This window comes from Seriola aureovittata, chromosome 8, assembly GCF_021018895.1.
Source record: "Seriola aureovittata isolate HTS-2021-v1 ecotype China chromosome 8, ASM2101889v1, whole genome shotgun sequence".
NCBI classification, from domain to species: domain Eukaryota; kingdom Metazoa; phylum Chordata; class Actinopteri; order Carangiformes; family Carangidae; genus Seriola; species Seriola aureovittata.
Window position 1 is genome coordinate 1,322,599 of NC_079371.1, and position 19,902 is coordinate 1,342,500.

Below are 19,902 nucleotides of genomic sequence, written 5' to 3' on the forward strand. Positions count from 1 at the left end.
TTTGACCACAAGGTGGCAGCATTTCCTCTGAAAATCAGTTTAGACTGAACCACAGGCTGCGATATAATGACTATCACTACAATCACTGCATGACACCAGACAGAACCATGAGAACAGCATCAGAAAAACTGTAGTGTAACGGTTTTATTCTTTTATTATTTATCAAATTTCCTTCTACAACAAGAATAAACCAAATATATATATGGAAAAGAGCGGTTACAATAACAATAACGCCCTGGTTTCTTTATTCTGACACTGAATGTTAACAGGAAGCTGCAAAGAAAACAGAAAACAAAAGGAGGAAAGAGAAGAATTAGACATGAAGGAGCGAACACATCCAACATGAAGTGACTGAACAGCAGAACTGTGATTCTGCTTCAGTGGTTTATTCCAACACTGATGACACGAGCGGTCTCACCTCTGTGTCCTGGAACATATAAATATGACTCACAGAAACCTGATGAAAATCTGAATCCAACAGAAACAGAAGAACTAAAGTCAACACAGTGTTTTCAGCCTCATGTGTCTGCTGATGAAAATCAGCTTCCCGGGTCTGGAAACGTTCATTAACCGGTTCTGGTTCTTTGTGGTTTCACCGGAGATGAAAGAGCAAGTTGATCTTAAAGATGAAGAGCGGAGACCGAGCCGCTGATCACTTCAGTCCCGCCTCCTAAAAACTAATGACCGTGACCTTCCGTAACCGACATCAGTGCTGGAACCAGCAGCTGCACAGCATGTGGCTTTTATTTAGATAACATACTTTGACTACTGTCAAAATGAAATCCATTCATTTCTGTATGAAAATATAATTATGGGAAACATACATTTTGAAATATGCTGTTTTTTAAAAACCTTTTATTGGTCACAAAATAAAAAAACAAAGAAAGTGATAACATAACAAGATATAAGATAACATGACGGCATCCAGGGAACAACTGACAGCTTTTTATTATTGCTATAGATTTAGATGACTGATATATTTCTTGGTTTGTTCAGAAGGAGAGAGAAACAGAGAGAAAACCCCCAAAAAAGATGAAAAAAGATCAAAGATGATGTGTACACTGTAAAAAAGAAATCGTAAAAAAATGGTCAAATGACTGTCAGCAGCAGCTGCCAAACAAAAACCATAAAATTAAAGTAAAATATCCTAATTCAAATAAAGTGTAAAAACAATACATTTAGATAAAGTTTCATTAATATTTCTACAGCGAAAAAACTGTTATTTTACAGATTTTTCCTAATTTATTCTGATCAAACTCCTTTAATAAAGTGACGCCACTAAAGTTTCTGCAGAGAAACTTTCTCCTAATAATAAAATTAAGTGTCAATCAATTAAATATTAACACATTCTTAATATTATATCATTATCATATTGTAAAGTTTAGAGAAAAAGACAAAAGAAACAGCTCTCTGATTAGATGATCACAGATATCTGAAAATACATTATTCCCTCAGCTTAGTTGTAATAAACAGTCTGCTGAGCCGTTTTACATGAAATAACAATAGAATAGAAACTAATACTGAGTTTGGAGTCATTGTGCAGGTGAACATGTCATGATGGTTCTCAGCTCTCAGTCATGTTCTTTATTCTGACAGAGACACAATCATTCCAACAGATGTTTTGACTCCTGTCATCAATAATGAAATGAACTAGAGCTGAAAACTATCCGACTAACACTGAACCAAACTTAATATGAACAAACACGACACACACGTCCGCTGCTCTGCTCTTTACCAGCTCGTCCAGACACGACAGTTCACTGTAATAACGGGATCGTTTAGTGACCGTGATTTACCGACATTGACAACCCGCTGTCTCTGTAATATTACAAGGTTTCTCCTCATATATTAGATTACATTAGATTAACTTTATTAATCCCACAACTGGGAAATAACACCTGGTTTCATGTTGCTACCCTTTTCCCCTAGCTGGGTCGTAACATAAAGACTGCCAACATGCGGTGACTGGAAAGACAGCACCATGACTGCGATATATGGAGAAACCAACATGGCTGAAGTGAACTGACACCTGGCTCTGTGAGCAGTCCAGTCAGTAAGTGAAATACTCAGTGAGTAAAATTTCCGGGCTGTTGTAGCTTCTTTACTTGCAGAAATCAACTGCCTGGTACTGGATGTGAGTCCCACAGCGTCAGAGGTTTTACTTTCTCAGCAAAGTGGTTCCACAAAGGGTGTATATCTTGATGCTTCATGTGAACAGTGCAACACCTGCTGGCCTGAAAGCAAAATGGGCAAATACAAACATTTGTACGTCACAATCTGAATGTAAGTATAAGGGAAAGCATGATTGTATTTTATAATCCAAGCATAGATTTATATACTGTCAAAGCAAATAAAAATGTTTTGTATGCATCAAATGTGTCAATATCAGTCAAGTTAAACTCAATGTCTTTGTTTTAATCTAAGTGTTAAAACTGCAAGTTAATTTGTAATGTGGACAAAGAACATGTAGCTTTACTTTTAAATGTCAGCTTTGGTCGTTTTGCTGAAAAGGTGCAATATAAGATGTGGCCAGAACTTTAGTTTAAAATGTTTAAAAATGAATTAACACTATCAACAGTGTGTGAAGCAGCCACAGTGATGATGTCATGATTAAGACCTATCTGTTGTATTTCAGAGTTATCTACTGAAATGCGCATGCGCATCAGCGCCGACCTGTCCCCGTGTTGTAATACCACTTTGTGACACTAGACGCTGTGTGAATCAGTGGCGCGTCAAGTCTGCCCTCAGTCCCACGAAGAAGAACAACTTCCGGCCGCGCTTGAAGTTAGCGCCACAGAAACACAGGAATGGCTGAACCTCCTAAAAGACGATATTCATCTGCGTCTCGAAGGACCGCTCCCGACAAGAAACCACGTTCAACGGCAAAGAAAAGAAGCAACGCGAGTAAATCTGGATGTGACTTTCCGCCGCTGGAGAAGCTCTGAGAGGAAAGAGATGCGGTTTGATGCCGAGCTCGCAACTTTCCTGTTAGCCCGGTGAGTAGCATCAATGCTAGCTCTTTAGCTAAAAGTATAATCAGTGCAACGACTGACAAACATTTCAGGTGGTGATATTGACGTTGTCGACAGATGTTTTAGCGGTTAGTAGGATTGTGTCTGTTGCTCTCGGCTGTTAGTGACGTGTGCAGCTAGTGACGTCAGTAACTTCAGGCTCATCTTGTAACTGACTGTAACGTGAGATTGTATGGAGCCAGTAGACCGAGTGAATACACGTCGATCTGTTCACCATGTTGTAACCACTTTACATTTCTGTTAGGAGATCAGCCATGATTGAAAGTGAACTAGGTCTTTACATTTCTCAGGAGATTTCAGCATCCCTCTGTCTTTATCAGGACCTGAGCCAGTACAGGTGTAATACCGCCTCCACCTGTCTCAACAACACCTGAGAGTCCAGACACAGTGAGGAGGGTCCAGGTGAGTAACATGCTATCATTCACTTTTAACAGTAAGACTTGTCTTTACCACTGTGATTAAATCAGACCCACAGTGTAAACATGTTCAAACTGCTGATGTAGCTAGGCTCAAATTAGGGTCAAAATGATTTTGAGCTTGTAAAGTGATGTTCACAAATGATTCCAATGTTTGTAGTTGTAAATCAACCTTTGTAAACCTGTAAAATAAATCTGCATGAAAAATTCAAGTTTGAGTATGTGAAACAATTGCACTTGTGTGGAAGAGATTTGTATTTGTTGAAAGTCTGACTCAAAACTCCACAAATGATCAGTGTTGAGGTTGAACAACGACACTGTGAAATAAGAAATGGATTTGTCAACATCTGTGTTGCGAAGAGACAGAGAAGAAAACTTTAAAACTCTGGTCAAAAGTTCCCACAGTGACACTGAAGTGACAAGGATCAAACTTTGTACTTGTCAGTGTCTCACACTGGGGATGTTGCTCACTGAGTTTTACAGTAGCTTGCTAGCATTAGCAGCTAGATTGTTGGCATTTTTTCATTGATGTATGTATTTAACGATTTCATAAGATTGCTAAAGAAGTGGGGGGCTAGCTAGAATTAGCAGCTAGCGTTAGCATTTTTTCCTTTATTATTGACAACCACACAGAATAATTGTAAAAATACTGACGACATTGATAACAAGTATAAAGCTAACAATGATATATAATAGCTGCAATAAATAATAATGATGAGAATGGCATTGGTCATTGATGAATGAATTTTATGATTTCATTACAAGATTGCAAAATAACAAGTGGGGGGGGCAGCTTGCTAGCATTAGCAGCTATCTTGCTGGCATTGTTCATTGATGAATGAATTTAACGATTTATAAGATTATTCAAAATAATACAATGTAAAAAAGTGAGTACTTTCTAAATCCACTGTATGTCTAACTCATTGATCTGTCCAACAGCCATCTCTAGTTTTCTTTCCCACCAGTTTCTGTAGGATGAGGTGTAATTCAGTACATGTTCTTACAGCTGCTTTTACACCACTGCTGTGTGTGTGTGTGTGTGTGTGTGTGTGTGTGTGTGTGTGTGTGTGTGTGTGTGTGTGTGTGTGTGTGTGTGTGTGTACTAAATTCACACACAAATATTAACATTTGAAACCTTTCTCTGTCTCTCTCCTTCCAGGTGACAAAGAAGCTGCTGGTGCTGCTTCTGAAACAGTTGCCTGGGTTACCGATGTTGGTGTGTTGGCTTTCCAGGATGGCGGCCGGATTCATGACGCTGCATCTTCGAGGTGGATCCAGGGAGGTGCCTGCCGTTTCATTGAGGCATAGCGGTCCGAGCTGGAGGGGAAGCACAGGATGCTCGGCCTGACTGTTGCCAAGGTGATCCAGAGGATCTCCTGGGAGGAGTGGAGGCTCCACTGTTGGAGGAGGACACATGGGGCAGAGGAGACGTCCTCCTCATCCAGGATCTCCATGTCACCCTGGACGTCTCTTTGCTGGATTCTCTCTGCATCCAGGACACATGGAGACACAGAGGAGCCGCCTCACCTGCATTCAGGACCCAGCAGGTGCAGCTGAACACAGAGACTGGTAGACTGACAAAGGGGCGGGGTCAGCCTTCTGGTTTCCACCTTAACCACTTCATCCCACGTACATGCGTGTGTCTCAGAGCTTGTGATTCAGTATATTGTGTATTATCATTTCATGCAAACATAAAATTCATTTTTATCCATTTTGACCTTTTTCCTCAAGCCAGTGCCAAGTACTTCCAAGCTCCTGGCAACACCTGCCAGACAGAGCAGGAGGAAGAGCGAGTTGTCTTCCCTCCCAGAGACCAGGATAATAAAGAGGTGGATAAATCTTATTTAGTAACAAGTATAAATTATAGTAGAGATGTAATATAATCCTTCATAGCTCAGTGAGGACGGTGCAACAGATTGACTGGAAGCTGTTGCAGCCGTCCATAAGTGATGGAGGGAAGGTGCAAAAAGTCCAGGAGCCGTTATTCATCATCAGTCTTAGTGTTAGAAAACGTTTTACACTGTGGTTTCACAGTTTAACGTTAGCACACATGCTAACTTCAACTACAATAACATTACAACTTACTCCTCACATATATGATGGTTTTTGGTTCTTAAAACCACAAATATATTTTCTTATGGATCAACACTTCAAATAAAACACAGAAGAAGAAGAAAATATGGAGCTTTAAAAGATAAAATAACAGATGGCAATAGAATAATATATGTACCATACGTAATTAAAAGCCAATGCTAACTGCTAGATGCTAACTGCTGCTACATTTTTATTTCTCCACCTGTTCAATAAACCAGACAAACATGTAAATCAGACTCGTTGTGTATCTGAAGATCAGAGTGCAGTAACACTCCAGGTTTCATCCATCAAAACCAAAGGAGATTTCCTCCCAATTACTGGCTGCATGTGTGTGGTTCAGATTTCCATCAAAGCACCTTAATCTGTGTGTGTGTGTGTGTGTGTGTGTGTGTGTGTGTGTGTGTGTGTGTGTGTGTGTGTGTGTGTGTGTGTGTGTTGTGTGTGTGTGTGTGTGTGTGTGTGTGTGTGTGTGTGTGTGTGTGTGTGTGTGTGTGTGTGTGTGTGTTCAGAGATCAGAGACAGATGCAGACCACTTGTTCCCTCAGACAGGAAGTGCGCTGCTTTTTAACTGAGATGTTAATGAGGTTTCACTTTAAGAGCAACATCTGCCCACCAGACACACATCTGCTTTATCATCAATAATAATAATAACAATATACCATTTTAATTTTTCATACTTGCATCGTGTGATTTCAGCCACTAGGGGACAGAAAAAAATCACTAAATCTCATTGAACTTCATTTTCGCAGACGTCTGAAAGAAACAGATCAACATGTTTAACTTTAGATAGATAGATAGATAGATAGATAGATAGATAGATAGATAGATAGATAGATAGATAGATAGATAGATAGATAGATAGATAGATAGATAGGGTAAATTCAGGTGTCCAGGAGCTAATTAATAATAATAATAATGATAGATGATAATAAATAATAAACAATAATAGTTAAATAGTTAATTTTAATGTGACTTCAACTGGAAATTAAAGTAAATATTTCCATTAATTAGCCTCATTTTGGACACTTTTACATTTGGAATTGGATTTAAAGTTGGATGTGCAGAAATGAGCAGAAACGTGATTTCATTCATTAAGATCCAGTGTTAATTAATTGATTACAGCGTCTCAGAGATGAAACCAACCTGAACCAGATTTACTGAGAGGAAACCAGAATCTAAACCCTGACAGTCATATCCACACACAGATGTGTGTGTGTGTGTGTGTGTGTGTGTGTGTGTGTGTGTGTGTGTGTGTGTGTGTGTGTGTGTGTGTGTGTGTGTGTGTGGTGTGTGTGTGTGTTTGTGTGTAGCGGAGGTCAGTAGGTCAAGGTGAGGTGGAGGAAGAGCCACAATCACAGGAAGAAACAATTAACTTGCAGATTTACATGAACTAAACACACGAGTCTGTCTCCTCTGGTTCCTTTGATCGCTGTCGCCTTTAATTCATTCTTTATTTCATCAGCCCAGAAATATATAAAATATATATTATATATATTATATGTCGCTGTGCACATTACATGAGGAGGGACCCATCATCATCATCATCATCATCATCATCATCATCATCATCATCATCATCATCATCATCACCATCCTCCTCTGCAGGAGAAACATGGCCGCCAGTTCATTTCATGAAGGAGAGGAAACAAGATTGTAAATGAGAAACATCTCAGCTAGTTTAAACTGTTCTCCTCTTCTCTCTTCTCCTCCTCTGTTTCCTCTCTACTCTCCTCTCCTCTCCTCTCCTCCTCTGTTTCCTATCTCCTCTCCTCTCCTCTTCTCTCCTCTCCTCTTCTCCTCTGTTTCCTATCTCCTCTCCTCTCCTCTTCTCTCCTCCTCTCCTCCCCTGTTTCCTCTCTCCTCTCCTCTCCTCTCCTCTTCTGTTTCCTATCTCCTCTACTCTCCTCTCCTCTCCTCTTCTGTTTCCTATCTCCTCTACTCTCCTCTCCTCTCCTCCTCTGTTTCCTATCTCCTCTACTCTCCTCTTCTCTCCTCTCCTCCTCTTTTCCTCTCCTCCTCTCCTCTCCTCTTCTCTCCTCTCCTCCCTGTTTCCTCTCTCCTCTACTCTCCTCTCCTCCTCTGTTTCCTATCTCCTCTACTCTCCTCTCCTCTCCTCTCCTCCTCTGTTTCCTCTCTCCTCTCCTCTCTCCTCTTCTCTCCTCTCCTCCTCTGTTTCCTCTCTCCTCTCCTCTCCTCTCCTCTCCTCTTCTCTCCTCTCCTCCTCTGTTTCCTCTCTCTCCTCTACTCTCCTCTCCTCTCCTCTCCTCCTCTGTTTCCTATCTCCTCTCCTCTCCTCTCCTCTCCTCCTCTGTTTCCTATCTCCTCTCCTCTCCTCTTCTCTCCTCTTCTGTTTCCTCTCTCCTCCTCTCCTCCTCTGTTTCCTCTCTCCTCTCCTCCTCTGTTTCCTATCTCCTCTCTCTCTCCTCTCCTCTCCTCCTCTGTTTCCTATCTCCTCTCCTCTCCTCTCCTCCTCTGTTTCCTATCTCCTCTCCTCTCCTCCTCTGTTTCCTCTCTCCTCCCTCCTCCTCTCCTCCTGTTTCCTATCTCCTCTCCTCTCTCCTCTTCTGTTTCCTCTTTTCCTCTCCTCTTCTGTTTCCTCTCTTCTCCTCTTCTGTTTCCTCTCCTCTCCTCTCTTCTGTTTCGTCTCCTCTCCTCTTCTGTTTCCTCTCCTCTCCTCTCCTCTCTTCTGTTTCCTCTCTTCTGTTTCCTCTCTCTCTCTCTTTCTTCTCTTCTCCTCTCCTCTCCTCTCCTTCCTCTCCTCTCTTCTCCTCCTCTCCTCCTCTCCTCTCCTCTCCTCTCCTCTTCTGTTTCCTCTCTTCTCCTACCCTCTCCTCTCCTCCTCTCCTCTCCTCTCCTCTCCTCTTCTGTTTCCTCTCTTCTCCTACCCTCTCCTCTTCTCCTCTCTTCTCCTCCTCTCTTCTCCTCTCCTCCTCTCCTCCTCTCTTCTCCTCTCTTCTCCTCCTCTCTTCTCCTCTCCTCCTCTCCTCCTCTCTTCTCCTCTCTTCTCCTCTCCTCTCTCTCCTCTCCTCTCCTCTCTTCTCCTCCTCTCTCTCCTCTCCTCCTCTCCTCTCCTCCTCTCTTCTCCTCTCTTCCTCTCTCCTCTCCTCCTCTCTTCTCCTCTCTCTCCTCCTCTCTTCTCCTCCTCTCTCTCCTCCTCTCTTCTCCTCTCTTCTCCTCTCCTCTCCTCTCCTCTCCTCTCCTCCTCTCCTCTCCTCTTCTCTCCTCTCCTCCTCTGTTTCCTCTCTCCTCTACTCTCCTCTCCTCTCCTCCTCTGTTTCCTCTCTCCTCTCCTCCTCTGTTTCCTATCTCCTCTCCTCTCCTCTCCTCTCCTCCTCTGTTTCCTATCTCCTCTCCTCTCCTCTTCTCTCCTCTTCTGTTTCCTCTCTCCTCTCCTCTCCTCCTCTGTTTCCTCTCTCCTCTCCTCCTCTGTTCCTCTCTCCTCTCCTCTCCTCTCCTCTCCTCCTCTGTTTCCTATCTCCTCTCCTCTCCTCTCCTCTCCTCCTCTGTTTCCTATCTCCTCTCCTCTCCTCTCCTCTCCTCCTCTGTTTCCTATCTCCTCTCCTCTCCTCTTCTCTCCTCTCCTCCTCTGTTTCCTCTCTCCTCTCCTCCTCTGTTTCCTATCTCCTCTCCTCTCCTCTCTCCTCTCTCTGTTTCCTCTTTTCCTCTCCTCTTCTGTTTCCTCTCTTCTCCTCTTCTGTTTCCTCTCCTCTCCTCTTCTGTTTCCTCTCCTCTCCTCTCCTCTCTTCTGTTTCCTCTCTTCTCCTCTCCTCTCCTCTCCTCTCCTCCTCCTCTCTTCTCCTCTCCTCCTCTCCTCTCCTCCTCTCCTCTCCTCTCCTCTTCTGTTTCCTCTCTTCTCCTACCCTCTCCTCTCCTCCTCTCTTCTCCTCTCTTCTCCTCTCTTCTCCTCTCTTCTCCTCTCCTCTCCTCTCCTCTCCTCTTCTGTTTCCTCTCTCCTCTCCTCTCCTCTCCTCTTCTGTTTCCTCTCTCCTCTCCTCTCCTCCTCTGTTTCCTCTCTCCTCTCCTCCTCTGTTTCCTATCTCCTCTCCTCCTCTGTTTCCTATCTCCTCTCCTCTCCTCTCCTCCTCTGTGTCCTCTCTCCTCTACTCTCCTCTCCTCTTCTCTCCTCCTCTGTTTCCTATCTCCTCTACTCTCCTCTCCTCTTCTCTCCTCTCCTCTCCTCCTCTGTTTCCTATCTCCTCTCCTCTCCTCTCCTCCTCTGTGTCCTCTCTCCTCTACTCTCCTCTCCTCTTCTCTCCTCTCCTCTTCTGTTTCCTCTCTTCTCTCCTCTCCTCCTCTGTTTCCTCTCTCCTCTCCTCTCCTCCTCTGTTTCCTCTCTCCTCTCCTCCTCTGTTTCCTATCTCCTCTCCTCTCCTCTTCTCCTCCTCTCCTCCTCTGTTTCCTCTCTCCTCTCCTCTCCTCCTCCTCTGTTTCCTCTCTCCTCTCCTCTCCTCTCTCTGTTTCCTCTCTCCTCTCCTCCTCTGTTTCCTCTCTCCTCCTCTCCTCCTCTGTTTCCTATCTCCTCTCCTCCTCTGTTTCCTATCTCCTCTCCTCTCCTCTCCTCCTCTGTTTCCTCTCTCCTCTACTCTCCTCTCCTCTTCTCTCCTCCTCTGTTTCCTATCTCCTCTCCTCTCCTCTTCTCTCCTCTCTCCTCTTCTGTTTCCTCTCTCCTCTCCTCTCCTCCTCTGTTTCCTCTCTCCTCTCCTCTCCTCCTCTGTTTCCTCTCTCCTCTCCTCTCCTCCTCTGTTTCCTCTCTCCTCTCCTCCTCTGTTTCCTATCTCCTCTCCTCTCCTCTTCTCTCCTCCTCTGTGTCCTCTCTCCTCTACTCTCCTCTCCTCTCCTCTCCTCCTCTGTTTCCTCTCTCTCTCCTCTACTCTCCTCTCCTCTACTCTCCTCCTCTGTTTCCTCTCTCCTCTACTCTCCTCTCCTCTTCTCTCCTCCTCTGTTTCCTCTCTCCTCTCCTCTCCTCTTCTCTCCTCTCCTCTTCTGTTTCCTCTCTTCTCTCCTCTCCTCCTCTGTTTCCTCTCTCCTCTCCTCTCCTCTCCTCCTCTGTTTCCTCTCCTCCTCTGTTTCCTATCTCCTCTCCTCTCCTCTCCTCTACTCTCCTCCTCTGTTTCCTCTCTCCTCTCCTCTCCTCTCCTCCTCTGTTTCCTCTCCTCCTCTGTTTCCTCTCTCCTCTACTCTCCTCCTCTGTTTCCTCTCTCCTCTCCTCTCCTCCTCTGTTTCCTCTCTCCTCTCCTCTTCTGTATCCTCTCTTCTCCTCCTCTCCTCTCCTCTCCTCCTCTGTTTCCTCTCTCCTCTCCTCTTCTGTATCCTCTCTTCTCCTCTCCTCTCCTCTCCTCCTCTGTTTCCTCTCTCCTCTCCTCTTCTGTTTCCTCTCTTCTGTTTCCTCTCTTCTCCTCTCCTCTCCTCTCCTCTCTTCTGTTTCCTCTCTCTCTCCTCTCTTCTCCTCTCCTCTCCTCTTCTGTTTCCTCTCTTCTCCTCTCCTCTCCTCTCCTCTCCTCCTCTCTTCTCCTCTCTTCTCCTCTCTTCTCCTCTCCTCTCCTCCTCTCTCCTCCTCTCTTCTCCTCTCTTCCTCCTCTCCTCTCCTCCTCTTCTGTTTCCTCTCTTCTCCTCTCTTCTCCTCTCCTCCTCTCTTCTCCTCTCTTCTCCTCTCCTCCTCTCCTCCTCTCTTCTCCTCTCTTCTCCTCTCTTCTCCTCTCCTCTCTCTCCTCTTCTGTTTCCTCTCTTCTCCTCTCCTCTCCTCTCTCCTCCTCTCTTCTCCTCTCTTCTCCTCTCCTCCTCTCTTCTCCTCTCTTCTCCTCTCTTCTCCTCTCCTCTCCTCTCCTCCTCTCTTCTCCTCTCTTCTCCTCTCCTCCTCTCTTCTCCTCTCTCTCCTCTCTCTCCCTCCTCCTCTCCTCCTCTCTTCTCCTCTCTTCTCCTCTCTTCTCCTCTCCTCTCCTCCTCTTCTGTTTCCTCTCTTCTCCTCTCTTCTCCTCTCTTCTCCTCTCTTCTCCTCTCCTCTCCTCTCCTCTCCTCTCCTCCTCTCTTCTCCTCTCTTCTCCTCTCTTCTCCTCTCCTCTCCTCTCCTCTCTCTCCTCTCTCTCCTCCTCTCCTCCTCTCCTCTTCTGTTTCCTCTCTTCTGTTTCCTCTCCTCTCCTCTTCTGTTTCCTCTCTCCTCCTCTCTCCTCCTCTCCTCCTCTGTTTCCTATCTCCTCTCCTCTCCTCTCCTCTTCTCCTCTCTTCTTCCTCTCCTCTCCTCCTCTCTCTCCTCTCCTCCTCCTCTCTTCTCCTCCTCTCTTCTCCTCTCCTCTCCTCCTCCTCTCTTCTCTCCTCTCTTCTCCTCTTCTCCTCTCTTCTCCTCTCTCTCCTCCTCTTCTCCTCTCCTCTTCTGTATCCTCTCTTCTCCTCTCCTCTCTTCCTCTCCTCTCCTCTTCTCTCTCCTCTTCTCCTCTCTCTCTTCTCTCCTCTCCTCTCTTCTCCTCTCTCCTCCTCCTCTCTTCTCTCCTCTCCTCTCCTCTCTCCTCTTCTCCTCTCTTCTCTCCTCTCTCCTCTCCTCTTCTCCTCTCCTCTCCTCTCCTCCTCTCTTCTCCTCTTCTCCTCTCTTCCTCTCCTCTCCTCTCTTCTCCTCTTCTCCTCTCCTCTCCTCTCTCTCTCCTCTCTCCTCTCCTCTCCTCTTCTGTTTCCTCTCTTCTCCTCTCTTCTCCTCTCCTCTCCTCTCCTCCTCTCTTCTCCTCTCTTCTCCTCTCTCCTCCTCTCTTCTCCTCTCCTCTCCTTCTCCTCTCTTCTTCTCCTCTCTTCTCCTCTCCTCTCCTCTCCTTTCTTCTCTTCTCCTCTCTTCTCCTCTCCTCTCCTCCTCTCTTCTCCTCTCTTCTCCTCTCCTCTTCTCCTCTCTTCTCCTCTCCTCTCCTCCTCTCTTCTCCTCTCTTCTCCTCTCCTCTCCTCCCTCTCTTCTCCTCTCCTCTCAGGACATCCTGTTTCTGGCCTCCACCATCAGACTGTTTCCTGCGACAGGAAGCTTGTTCCCAGATGCAGGAGAGGAGGCGATGGAGGAGGAGAAGAGGAGGTGAGGGAGGAGGGGAGGAGGAGAGTCTGCAGAAATGTTTAAGGAAAGGAAAGAAGGGTGGTGACGTGAAGGAGGTGGACAAAGAGGAGGAGGAGGAGGGAGGTCAGAGGTCGACACGTAAACAAACAAATCAGCAGTTCAGTGGGACAATAGAAGTGGAGGTGAACGGGTTCAGCTCGGTCACTGATTGGACGTCAACAGACGCGTGTCATCATCTGTTGTCATGTGGGATCAACCAATGAGGCGACGGCTCTACTTATTTTTGTCCATTAACTTTTGTCATTTATTCTGATGTTTATTTATTAATACAAACTTTTCAGGGTAACGGTAAAAAATCTGATTCTGAAACAAACTGAAACTTTGTGGAGGCGTTCGTGGTCCCCAGAGGATCAACGCTTTCACCGTCCTCTGATCAATGGATTCTCATAAATTTGGATCCATATTTTCATGATGTTTCCAGCTGCTGGCTGTAATTAATATCTCAACATCTCCCAAAGGTCTGGATTCCTGAAGACTGTCGGACGAGTTGCACCGGTCCCTGAACGCATCACCATCAGCAAGTCAAAGTCTGCAGCCTCACAAACACATGCGCTGCAAAAACACACTTGTGCCTGAAAGCTTAAGACTTCAAAAGACACAACTGGGCAACAACAAGTCCCAGCCGGGGTCATCACTTTTTAGTGTCCCCTGGAAACACTTCCTGTTGTGTTAATGAGCCGAAGATGTTTTCTTCAGTTACAGTGCGTTGAGCTTCAGGGACGCCGGCGCACCGACTCCAAACCACCCTGAAGTTCCTGAGCAGACACAGGTTCGATCCCCGGGTCGTGTCCCTGCAGCCTGCGCTCACTTCACTGACTGTTTGTTCAGCAGTAAACATGTTGGCAGAGCAGTTCACTGACTTTTAAAGACTCAACTTATTCTTTACTGTGTTTTTATTTTTGGTTTCTACTGAAGATGTAAATCTTTACACCACCATTCATTTTTATTTCATAACAGCTGCTGCAGTTTTTATCAAACGCTTCTGTTTCAGCGGCAGATGAATCCTGTGTGTGTGTGTGTGTGTGTGTGTGTGTGTGTGTGTGTGTGTGTGTGTGTGTGTGTGTGTGTGTGTGTGTGTGTGTGTGTGTGTGTGTGTGTGTGTGTGTGTGTGTGTGTGTGTGTGTGTGTGTGTGTGTGGTACAGTATTTAGTAAACACGGGTAAAAATACAAAATAGAGTGACGAAGGAAAAAACAAGTTTATTTAGACTGTGAGACGATCAGCTGTGAATCTGTGAATTAGACTTGAGGAAAACATGGTCACAAAGGTCATAAAGAACAAAGCTAATACAGAAAATGAATGGAATGAGACACACACACACACACACACACACACACACACACACACACACACACATCGTGCATCCTCTCACTGGAGAGTGTGGTATTTGTCTCCTTCCACTCTGATCCTTATCTGGCAACATGTGGGTCAGCAGATCAGCTACATCCTGCTTTTAACACACACACACAAACACAGACACAGACAGACACACACACACACACACACACACACACACACACACACACACACACACACACACACACACACACACACACACACACACACAGTTGTGTTGGTTGAGGGGGTTTTAGCTGCTTTCAGGCTTCAGGCCAAACAAAAGGTGAATGTTCTGTCAACTGCTCCACTAATGGCTGCTAATGGGGTCACCTATAATCTCACACACACACACGCACACACACACACACACACACACACACACACACACACGCACACACACACACACACACACACACACACACACACACACACACACACACACACACACTCACTCACTCACCTTGATAATAGTTGATAACTAGTTGATAACTAGCGGTATCATAGGATTACGTCAATCTTGGATGTAAAAACAAACAAAAAAAAAAACCCCAGAACCAACCTCAAAATTAACAGAACGTCAGCCTCTACATGACTCGTGTGTGTGTGTGTGTGTGTGTGTGTTGTGTGTGTGTGTGTGTGTGTGTGTGTGTGTGTGTGTGTGTGTGAGAGATAAATCAGCATGCTGGTTATCAGACGTGCTTGAGGAGAGACGGGTGAGGTGCAGCACTCACAGGTTACACTGTGAAGAAATATTTACCTGAATCACCACAGCTGTTACAGATGTTCTTCAACCAGTCGTTTGGTTTTATTCCTTCCTGTCGAAAACTGTCCAATCAGAGACTCTGTGACGTCTCATCCAGATGTTTCCAGCTGCTGAAGAAAAAAAAAATCCATATAATATTTTCTCAAACTGAAAATGAATGAAAGCAACTGACAGTGAAAGAGTTAAAGTTTAAAAGTAAGTGTGTCACCACAGGGTCACCATCAGTATGGAAGGGCTTGACCACACACACACACACACACACACACACACACACACACACACACACACACACACACACACACACAGGTGGTAAATTAATTGGAAGCAGACGTGTGCATGTGTGTGTCTGCAAAAGCATTTTCCTTCTACAACTTACACACACACACACACACACACACACACACACACACACACACACACAGAGTGCCAGTTGATTGGCCGCAGACAGGAGGTTGATGGTGTTTGTTTTGGTGATAGTCTAATCTGATTGGCCGACCTCTGCTCTGCCTGAACAGACGAGCGCAGGCGGCACATGAAGTTAAAGGTCATTTTAAATATTTCCCTGTAGGATTTACTTTGTTTATATTCGTGTGTAATTGTTGTTTTGTAAACAACGATGACATCAGATCACGGGATTGGTCGACTCTGAAACACAAACTCTCTTCACTCACTTGTTTTAATAACTTCGTCTGTAACAGCTGCTTTTTCTGACGGAACTGTCTTGTGATGTTTTACATATATTTATGAAGCATGTTTTAAATGTTAAATATATATTTATGTTTTATATATATTTAAAAAAGCACTGATTAACAGGGTTTCTGGTCTCAGCTCTGGTCAGTTGTTTCTCTGCTACAGGAGTTTTGTTGATGTTTCATGCAGAAATAGTTTTAAACAGTAAGTGTGAAGGAAATGAAACGCTGACTGGATTACTTTGTCTGTTGACAGAAATGTTAATTTACACATGTAAAAATGTTTTTGCAACTTGTTACGTGTCATTTTATTGTGTCTTTTAAAAACATTAAAAGTCTGAGATTTGATCACAAACTGTAAATACATCTTACAAATCATTAAGTGTCATACCTGTAAATACCTGCCTGCAAATCACCTATGACTCCAATAACCACGCCCAGAGGTTCTATAACTCCACCCACCTGTGTGGGAGCCATTCCCCTTCAAACCGGGAGAACACAGAGAACCAGCAGTTGGACTTGTAATATGGACCTTGTTATTTTATTTTGGTGAACATTACAGCAGTTGATTGATCAGCCTTTTATTGTCTTGAATGTTTATTTGTATCATGTGTCATTAGACTGAATCAGATGTTTGACACCAGAGTGAAGAGATGGTGGATGCATGAATAAAGTGGAACGTCTGCTGAAGTTGATATAACTGCATTTATTTAGTCTTTATGTGTTTGATCTGATCCTCCATCCATCATGTGAACCACTGACCTAGGAAAATAAAATGGTTAGAACGGCGGCTGGATCCTGTGTTTGACTGTGCGCTCCGAGCTGACAGGAAAGTGATACGCTTCATCAGCCCGATTCTCTCTCGGCCTGCGGGATATTCTGGGGACTGAATGAAAAAGAAGCCCTGTGCATGCTGGGAAAACATTTAGCTCTTGTCAGTGGATGTGCAGCTGTGAATGCCAACTGGTTTCCAAACAGAGACTGAAATAGTGTAGACAGTTTACAGTGTGTCCCTGAAACACCGTCTCACAGTCAGACCTTTGACATCTTCAAACCACCTCTGTCATGAGTGAATCACAGCACGAACTAAAGCTCATCTTCTCTTTTTTAAAAGTCAAATCTTTAATGCAAATAAATTTTTAATCCACATGATCCAGGATTTGATTTAAACTTGATTCACAGATCTTTTCAGTAATGAACCTCCAGCTGCAAAGAAACGAGCGACACCAGCTCCCGCCCCGATTGGCTGGAGATGTTTTGACCTGTGGCCTGCGGTCGAACTCTGACTCCTCATAATTATATTTGGAGGGAAAAGTGTGTGGAATGTGGGTTTCGTCACATTGAGGACAGGCGGTTGAATTTTAAACATTCATGTCATAGCTGGTCGAGTCTTCAAGGACTGTTTTTCCCTCCTGAGAACAACCGTGTCATCTCGTTCATTTCCAGGGAGAAAGAACAGAAAGCCGTCTTTGTGTCGAACGTCCAGGACGTAAAGAACACAACAATAATAATTTATTCTTTGCACTTTGAACAAAAGGCTTCGACAGTGTCACTGAGGACTGACAGCTCTGAAGCTGTCGGAGTATTTATGATGACGGCCATCTTCACATCTTCATATGTTTGTGTTTTGGCTGTCAGGCCCCAGACTGTACGTCATGGCCGTGGAGCTCCTGCTGTGGCCTTTAGTCCCACTGGGATTTAACCTGACACAAATTTTCCACATGATTTAAGGTCCGTTACTGCAGTTTGTGATGAGCTTATGCAGTTTAAAAGGGGGGGTGGGGGGGGGGAGCTATAAGTGACAGAGAGGTGGTGTCATATTTCTTTAAAAGCACTCCAGAGTTGTGCTGGGTTTCCTCAGGGCAGGAGGGGTTTTTCTTTGTGTTGAGTCTGGATTTATTTGCATATAACCCTCCTCCTCCCTCCGGATTGGCCGCGGCTCCGCCGGCATGTGGAAACCCACATCCAAACTTTCTCAGTTGGAGCTGAACTGTCCTGAGCGGAGGAGGAGGAACTGAGCGGCTGGACGCCAGCAGCAGCGTGAGTGAGTAACAGCACCAGGCAGAGAGAGGCTGAGTGTGTGAAGAGAGAGAGAGGATGATATCTTAATTATAGGTTTCTATAATTGTATCCTGACCAAACTGAAGGTTTTTTTTCTTGAGGTATTTGCTTTACAAACAGTTGTATTTACTCGTTTGGTCGTGGTTGTTTGTTTTTTAAAGAAGAAACTAAATTATTTTGAAGAAAAACTGGATTGTTTTATCTGATGTTTAACAGACAGACTTTTTTATTTCAACAAGACAGTTTTAAAGTTATTTTAAATTTTAAAGTTCATATTTTTCTTCATAATACTGAGCAGTGATTTTTAGAAATGTCAGTTTAGACAGTCGACAGGAGATTATTTTTACTTCACTTCATGATGCTGCTGGCTCTGCTCCTGGTTCTGAGTCTTTGCTCCGAGGCTCGATCCTCCGAGCCGTCATCAATAACTATCCAGTACCGGGTTTGGGAGGAGCAGCCGGGGGGAACTCAGGTCGGCCGGCTGGTGGACGACCTGCGTCAGAGGGACGAAGGTGGTCCTCTGGAGGATTTCCAGGTGGTGGAACACGGGAAGGCCCTTCCCTTCTCCGTCAGCACTCGAAATGGGGTTGTCTCCACCCAAGGCCGGCTGGACAGGGAGGAGCTATGCCGGGGGTCAGACCTGTGCGAGGTGGCCTTCAGCGTCCTCTACAGGAAAAGCGGCGCTGTGAACTGCCTGAGGGTTCGTGTGGAAGTGATGGACCTGAATGACCACAGTCCCAGCTTCCCCGGTCCTCTGCAGGAGGTGGAGATCTCTGAGACAGCCAGCCTCAGAATGAGAATCCCTCTAGACCGGGCGGTGGATCCGGACGCGGGGCCCAACAGCCTCCAGACTTACTCGCTGTCCGTCAATCAACACTTCGCCCTGGATGTGACCGTGGGTCCAGATGGGACAAAACAGGCAGAGCTGGTGGTTATTAAAGAACTGGATCGGGAGCTTCAGACCTCCTTCAACCTCACCCTGGTGGCGTGGGATAAAGGGAACCCCCCCAGATCTGGGAGCACATTAGTCCGGGTTAACATTCAAGACTCGAACGATAACAGCCCAACGTTTGAGGACAGCAGTCCCACCGTGGAGCTACCTGAGGACACAACCCGGGGGACAACCATCATCAACCTCAAGGCCACGGACCCCGACCAGGGAGCCAATGGGGAGGTGGAGTATTCGCTCAGTAAGCATACACGTCCAGAGGTTCAGAGGCTCTTCTACGTGGATCCACAAAATGGAGCCGTGAGTCTCAGAGCGCCCCTGGACTTTGAGGCCCACCCCTCTTATGAAGTGATCGTACAGGCCCGAGATCGCGGGCCCAACGCCATCCCCTCGCATTGCAAATTGCACGTCAAGCTCAAAGACGTTAACGACAACGCGCCGCGGATACACATGACCTGGACTCCGCCCAACTCACCTGTGGCGACTGTGCTGGAGGGAGCGCAGGAGGACACGTTTCTGGCTCTGGTGATGGTCTCCGATGCAGATTCAGGAGAAAACGGCAAAGTGAGAGCGCGCATTCAGCACGGATCCGGCCCTTTCCGCCTCAAACGGATCCACGGTGACAATTACATGATCGTAACCAACGGCAGCCTGGACAGAGAGAAGGTTATGCAGTATAACATCACGGTCCTGGCCCAGGATTATGGAGATCCTCCGCTGTCTTGTATTAAACACCTACCTGTCCATGTTCTGGATGAGAATGACAACGCCCCAGTGTTCTCCACCTCCCTCTATAAGACTTCCTTCAAGGAGAACAATGTCGCGGGCTACCACGCTCTCAAAGTGGAAGCCCACGACGTTGACCTGGAGCTCAGTGGAAGAGTTTCCTACTTCATACCTAACTCCAATGACGTGGAAAGTGACACACAGTCTTTTTCCATCCACCCAACTAGTGGTGTCATAAGCATCCGGCGCCCTTTGGACTACGAGGAATCGCGCACCTACTCCTTCATCGTGGAGGCCGTCGACCACGGTCACCCGCCCCTCACCAGCACCGCGACCATCCAGGTTGATGTTGAGGATGTGAACGACAACTACCCGGTCATTAAGGATCCGAAACCCAGGAAGGGTGTGGCCTCTTTGAGCGTACCTGTTGATGCAGAGAAGGGGGAGATAGTGACCGAGCTGGGGAACGACATGGAGGAGGCATCGACCGCTCTTCCCATGAATCACCCGATCAGAGACGGACTCGTTGGGTTCCTCGCTTCCACCATAAAGGCCGAAGACCCGGACTCGGGGCCCAATGGAGAGCTGAAATACCTCATTACTGATGGAAACCCCTACGGACTCTTCTGGTTGGACGAGACTACAGGCCAGCTGTTTGTTAACACCACCAATGCTACTGAGCTTATCGGGAAAACATTTAAGGTGGATGTTGCTGTATCTGACATGGGCACGCCCAGCCTGGTCACCGAGGTAA

The 19,902-nt window shown here is 45.8% G+C and overlaps 1 protein-coding gene and 1 long non-coding RNA gene across 3 annotated transcripts in view; both read left to right on the top strand.

Moving 5' to 3' along the window:
• The first annotated feature begins 1,490 nt into the window (after positions 1 to 1,490).
• Positions 1,491 to 5,760, top strand: LOC130173744 (uncharacterized). Its single transcript, XR_008828483.1, has 3 exons — positions 1,491 to 2,283; positions 2,636 to 3,434; positions 4,608 to 5,760. It is a non-coding gene; the product is annotated as an uncharacterized LOC130173744 (long non-coding RNA).
• Positions 5,761 to 17,405: 11,645 nt separating this feature from the next.
• pcdh12 (protocadherin 12) overlaps positions 17,406 to 19,902 on the top strand; it is a 29,131-nt gene continuing 26,634 nt past the window's right edge. For both annotated transcript variants that reach the window (XM_056383642.1, XM_056383643.1), the window contains exon 1: positions 17,406 to 19,902. This exon is cut by the window's right edge and continues 797 nt beyond it. In XM_056383642.1, coding sequence (XP_056239617.1) covers positions 17,829 to 19,902 — 2,074 coding nt within the window. In that variant the 5' untranslated portion in view covers positions 17,406 to 17,828.